This window comes from Rana temporaria, chromosome 3 (genome assembly GCF_905171775.1).
Source record: "Rana temporaria chromosome 3, aRanTem1.1, whole genome shotgun sequence".
Taxonomy (NCBI): domain Eukaryota; kingdom Metazoa; phylum Chordata; class Amphibia; order Anura; family Ranidae; genus Rana; species Rana temporaria.
This window is the reverse complement of record NC_053491.1, coordinates 12,312,916-12,319,597: the sequence shown is the minus strand read 5'-3', so window position 1 is coordinate 12,319,597 and position 6,682 is coordinate 12,312,916. Positions and strand designations below refer to the sequence as shown.

Genomic DNA, 6,682 nt, shown 5'->3' with positions numbered 1-6,682 from the left:
CCAGATGTTTTGGCACTACATTTCCCATGATGCTCAACTACACTGCAGAGTGCATGAGAATCATGGGAATTGTAGTTCCAAAGCATCTGGGGTGCCAAGGTTCGCCATCACTGCCCTACACCAATCTATGATAAATACCTGACCCAAATACCGTATTTATCTGCGTATACCGCGCACTTTTTTGCCCTGAAAATCAGGGCAAAATCGTGGGTGCGCGGTATACTCAGATACCTGCTTTCCCGTGCCGAGTTTGAATACTGCGCCGACATATACCGAGCGCAGTACACTCGGGTATAGTCTGGCAGTCTCGGCTCCTTCCGCGCTCACGTCCTGGACGTACAGGACGTCAGCGCGAGAGTTGCCGAGCCTGCCCGACAATACACGAGTGTACTGCGCTCTGTATATGTCCGCGCAGTATTCAAACTCGGCGGGGGAAACGATCGGCGAGGACGCCGCAGAAGGACGCCGGACCCGACGAAGAGGACACCCGAAGCCGCAGACGGACGCCAGACCCGACGAGGCCACCGATGGACGCCGCACAAGACACCAAAACTGTAAGTACAAAAAAACTTTTTTCCACAGGAATCCGCTGCAACTTTAGGGGTGCGCGCTATATGCGGGAGCGCGCTATACCCCAATAAATACGGTAAGTAGTAATAAGCCTGTTTTTATTTTACTGAACAATCATTTTTCAGTGGATTCATCTAATCTAGAACATGTTTATACCACAGCCAGCCCTGTTGCTGATTTTCTGGCTGTGCATCTTCCTAAGTGTTTAAATCCTATTTATTATGTACCGTTACAGATACGGCATAAAAGGAGCTGCGTATTTGAAGAACATGGAAGGCTTAGTCTTGTCCTTTACTGATAATGGTTGTAATTGGATCTCTGGATCACTGCAACGCCTCCCGGACCGAATCACAGTAATAACCAATGGGGGACAGCAAACCTCGTTCTGTCTGTTTGACCATGTGACCGTAAGTAATGAATGAATGACGACCTAGGGGAAATATGTTTTTATACAAATAATAGTCCCATTGCAAGAGAAAGCTGGAAGTTTAGCTAAAATCAAAAATATTAAAATAAGCTCAAGGGACAGTTGGCATGTTGTGTCCCTTGTGCTGATTCTTATATTTTTTTTTTAAGAAGGTTTCCTCCATCCTACACACACACACACCCCACCACCAATGCAGTAATTTTCCTGTATGATGGGGGTTGATATAACTAAAGACCTGTCATAAGCTCTCATTAAAGGGGTTGTAAAGGTCCTTTTTTCTAAATAGGTTCTTTTAACCACTTCCTTACTGGGCACTTAAACCCCCTTCCTGCCCAGAGGACTTTTTGCGATTCAGCACTGCGTCGCTTTAACAGACAATTGCGCGGTCGTGCGACGTGGCTCCCAAACAAAATTGGCGTCCTTTTTTCCCCACAAATAGAGCTTTCATTTGGTGGTATTTGATCACCTCTGCGGTTTTTATTTTTTGCGCTATAAACAAAAATAGAGCGAGAATTAAAAAAAAAAAAAAAAAAACAATTTACTTGTTGCTATAATAAATAGCTCAATATTTTTTTTTTTTTTTTAATCCTCAGTCTAGGCCGATACGTATTTTTTTTTTTTTACTAAAAATTAGAAATCGCAATAAGCGACTGGTTTGCGCAAAAGTTAGAGCGCCTCCAAAATAAGGGACAGAATTATTATTATTATTTTTTTTACTAGTAATGGCGGCGATCTGCGATTTTTATTGCGACTGCGACATTATGGCGGACACATCGGATACTTTTGACACATTTTTGGCACCATTCACATTTATACTGCAATCAGTGCTATAAAAATGCACTAATTACTGTGTAAATGTGACTGGCAGGGAAGGGGTTAACACTAGGGGGTGAGGAAGGGGTTAAATGTGTATCCTATATAGTGTTCTAACTATGTGGGGGGAGGGGACTGACTGGGGGAAGTGACCGATCTGTGTCTCTATGTACAAGGGACACAGATCGGTCTCCTCTCTCCCTGACAGCACCGCTGTCTGTGAGAGCCGGCAATGAGAAATGATCTCATATGTAAACATATGAGATCATCTCTCATTGGCTGCACAGATCGCCTAGCAAACGGCCACTCTGATTGGCCGTTCACGGCGATCTGTGATTGGCTGTGTCCAAGGGCAGTTCCCCGCTGCGCGCTCGGGGGGAACGCGGAAAGGGGCGCACGTCAATTGACGGCGCCTCAGAGAACTAGAACCACCCTGCGGCCGTCAATAGTCGTCGGGAAGTGGTTAAGCTAGTGCATTGTTGGTTCACTTGCCTTTCAATTCTTCCTGTTTCTCCTCAGTGAGCTGTTCTGACTGACTAACCCCCAGCCAGAACGGCTCGGATGATGGGGGCAAGCTTACTGATGAGGAACAGGAAGTGAGAAATTCAGACAAAGGGGAAAAAAAAAAAAACATTTAGAAGGGAAATGGAAGGAAAAGCTAAGTGAACCAACAATGCACGAGCTTAAAGGAACCAATTTAGAAAATAAAAAACAAACCTTTACAACCCCTTTAACCACTTCAGCCACGGAAGAATTGGCTGCCCAATGACCAGGCCATTTTTTGCGTATATCGGCACTGCGTCGCTTTAACTGACGATTGCGCAGTCGTGCAACGCTGTACCCAAATGACATTTGCATCTTTTTTTTTTTTTCACACAAATAGAGCTTTCTTTTGGTGGTATTTGATCATCTCTGCGGTTTTTATTTTTTGCGCTATAAACAAAAAAGAGCGACAATTTTGAAAAAAAGCAATATTTTTTGCTATAATAAATATCCCAATTTAAAAAAGTTATAGCGTCTACAAAATAGGGGATAGTTTTTATGGCATTTTTATTATAATTTTTTTTTACTAGTAATGGCGGCGATCTGCGTTTTATTTTATTTTTTTTGTTTTGTGTTTTTTTATCTTTATTTTTTCCATCGGGACTGCGACATTATGGCAGACACCATCAGACACTTTTGACACATTTTTGGGACCAATGATAATTTTACAGCGATTAGTGCTATAAAAATGCACTGATTACTGTAAAAATTACACTGGCAGGAAAGGGGTTAACACTAGGGGCGATCAAGGGGTTAATAATTGTGTTCCCTCTGCATGTTCTAACTGAAGGGGGGATGGGACTGACTAGGGGAAATGACAGATCACTGTTCATACTTTGTATGAACAGACTATCAGTCATTTCTCCCCTGAGAGAACCGGGATCTGTGTTTACACACACAGCTCCCGGTTCTCGCTGTGTCACAAGCGATCGCGGATGCCCGGCGGTCATCGTGCCCGCCGGGCACTCACATCGGCTCCGGGGGGTGAGCGTGCCTGCCCCTAGTGGCCACAGGACGAAGCGACGTAACATAACGTTGTTTCGCCCAGCCGTGGCATGTTGACACAGTAAAACTGCAGCGGCTGGTCGGCAAGTGGTCAGGCACAGATGGGTGTGCCCGTTTTTTATGTATGGTTTAGTTTTTTTCCTTTTTATTACAAAAAAAATCGGATGCTTATTTATTTTTATTTTTTTCTCCTAGGTACGAGTTCGGATACAAAGCTCCCGCTTCCATGCAGACAACATTCGCTTGGATATCATTAGTAATAAGCCCCACGTCTCCCAGGAGGAGCTGCCCTCCAACACCGGCTCCAATCTCGGCAGGACGGAACTCGTTAGGGAGGTGACCCGCACGGCAATAGAGGCTCAGCTAGCTAAAGAGGAGGAGGCGGCAGGGAAACAATTTGGGTTACAAAATCGGGAATATAGACAAACTCGGGGGAGGAGCCTGTACACCTTGCTGGAGGAAGTGCGTGACCTGGCATTGCTTAGTCTGTCTGAGGAAAGACCTCCCGGGGCCGCATCTCTCTCCATTGTGTGTGAATGAGGAGGAATGACCGCCCCAGGCCGCATCTCTCTCCATTGTGTGTAAATGAGGAGGAATGACCGCCCTGGGCCACATCTCTCTCCATTGTATGTGAATGAGGAGGAATGACCGCCCAGGCCGCATCTCTCTCCATTGTGTGTGAATGAGGAGGAATGACCGCCCAGGGCCACATCTCTCTCCATTGTGTGTGAATGAGGAGGAATGACTGCCTCAGGCCACATCCCTCTGCATTGTGTGTGAATGAGGAGGAATGACCTCCCGGGGGCCACATCTCTCTCCATTGTGTGTGAATGAGGAGGAATTGTGGCCCCGGGCCGCATCTCTCTCCATTGTGTGTGAATGAGGAGGAATTGTGGCCCCGGGCCGCATCTCTCTCCATTGTGTGTGAATGAGGAGGAATGACCGCCCCGGGCCGCATCTCTCTCCATTGTGTGTGAATGAGGAGGAATTGTGGCCCCGGGCCGCATCTCTCTCCATTGTGTGTGAATGAGGAGGAATTGTGGCCCCGGGCCGCATCTCTCTCCATTGTGTGTGAATGAGGAGGAATGACCGCCCCGGGCCGCATCTCTCTCCATTGTGTGTGAATGAGGAGGAATGACCGCCCCAGGCCGCATCTCTCTCCATTGTATGTGAATGAGGAGGAATGACCGCCCCAGGCCGCATCTCTCTCCAATGTATGTGAATGAGAAGGAATGACCGCCCCAGGCCACATCTCTCTCCATTGTGTGTGAATGAGGAGGAATGACCGCCCCAGGCCGCATCTCTCTCCATTGTGTGTGAATGAGGAGGAATGACCGCCCCGGGCCACATCTCTCTCCATTGTATGTGAATGAGGAGGAATGACCGCCCCAGGCCACATCTCTCTCCATTGTGTGTGAATGAGGAGGAATGACCGCCCCGGGCCGCATCTCTCTCCATTGTGTGTGAATGAGGAGGAATGACCGCCCCGGGCCGCATCTCTCTCCAATGTATGTGAATGAGGAGGAATGACCGCCCCAGGCCACATCTCTCTCCATTGTGTGTGAATGAGGAGGAATGACCGCCCCGGGCCGCATCTCTCTCCATTGTATGTGAATGAGGAGGAATGACCGCTCCAGGCCACATCTCTCTCCATTGTATGTGAATGAGGAGGAATGACCGCCCCAGGCCACATCTCTCTCCATTGTGTGTGAATGAGGAGGAATGACCGCCCCAGGCCGCATCTCTCTCCATTGTGTGTGAATGAGGAGGAATGACCGCCCCGGGCCGCATCTCTCTCCATTGTGTGTGAATGAGGAGGAATGACCGCCCCGGGCCGCATCTCTCTCCATTGTGTGTGAATGAGAAGGAATGACCGCCCCGGGCCGCATCTCTCTCCATTGTATGTGAATGAGGAGGAATGACCGCCCCAGGCTGCATCTCTCTCCATTGTGTGTGAATGAGGAGGAATGACCGCCCCAGGCCACATCTCTCTCCATTGTGTGTGAATGAGGAGGAATGACTGCCCCAGGCTACATCTCTCTGCATTGTGTGTGAATGAGGAGGAATGACCGCCCCAGGCCGCATCTCTCTCCATTGTGTGTGAATGAGGAGGAATGACCGCACCGGGCCGCATCTCTCTCCATTGTATGTGAATGAGGAGGAATGGACCTCCAATAACGGACGTGATATGTTTTAGGAGTGAATGATGAACGTTCAAGTATTTCTTACCGGTTGGTAATCCTTGCTATCAGTGGCAGCTTTTGTTTTTATAGTGTTTTATAATTTTATTTTATTTTTTTAAGTAATGATAGAACACAGGATGTCGATCTTTAAAAATCTGGAGTAAAACTAGTATTCATGCCGGTTATCTTCTAATTAAAGTAGAATTCCAGCCTAAACCTAACTATTCTTAAAGGGGTTGTAAACCCTCAAGGTTTTTCACCTTCATGCATTCATCAGCCAATCCCCCCCCCCCCCCCCAGAGCCCCTTTTTTACTTACCTGAACCCGGTCTTTCCAGCAATTGGGACGAGCACACCAGCTCCAGCCGGTGTCTCTGGTCCTGATTGATAGCAGCGCAGCCATTGGCTCCTGCCGCTGTCAATTAAATCCAATGACGTGGGGGGCAAGTCTTGCTGTCTGTGTCAATGACAATAGGAAGAGCGCCGCTGAGCGACTCCGGAAGAGGAGGACTGTTTTAAATTGTCATACAAATATATATTTGAAATCAAATCTTTATTTTTGACAATAACATGGGGTGGGTGGATTTCTGCCAGTGACAGGTTGTGTCTCAGAATAAAAGGGAGTTGAAGCCTCCAGTAATCTACATGCAATATCTGTTCCCCATTGTGTTTTAGCTGGTTAGTGAGCATGGAGGAGGAGGGAGGGGAGTGGCCTGTCATTTAGCACTGTGTATATGCCCACATGTGTGACTCTATAGTCCTGTGATGGCGAACCTTGGCACCCCTGATGTTTTCAAACTACCTTTCCCATGATGCCCATCTCCACTGCTGAGTGCATGAGAATCATGGGAAATGTAATTCCAAAACATCTGGGGTGCCAAGGTTTGCCATCACTGCGTATAGTCACACGGGCTGCTCTGATGTGATAGGAAGGAAATGCTCAGCATAGAAATTCGCTGAAAACTGAGCATGTGCAGAGTTGCCACCACAGCTCTGCAAAATCTCTAGCTGAATTGGGGACATGGACAGAAGGGGGCGATAGAGAGCAGCAGGATCAACCAGGTTTTTATTTTTGCAGAATACAGAAAAGGAATCTCCTAGTGAGTGAGTGTGACCCTCATGTAATACACCATTTATTATGA

General features: G+C 47.4%; 1 protein-coding gene across 1 annotated transcript in view; it reads left to right on the top strand.

The window, feature by feature from the left end:
* The window catches only part of DIS3L (DIS3 like exosome 3'-5' exoribonuclease), an 89,277-nt gene extending 84,300 nt beyond the window's left edge, over positions 1-4,977 (top strand). The window contains exons 16-17 of the mRNA XM_040342264.1: positions 806-977; positions 3,554-4,977. Coding sequence (XP_040198198.1) covers positions 806-977; positions 3,554-3,898 — 517 coding nt within the window. The 3' untranslated portion in view covers positions 3,899-4,977. The remainder of the gene's footprint in view (positions 1-805; positions 978-3,553) is intronic.
* Positions 4,978-6,682: the final 1,705 nt, after the last annotated feature.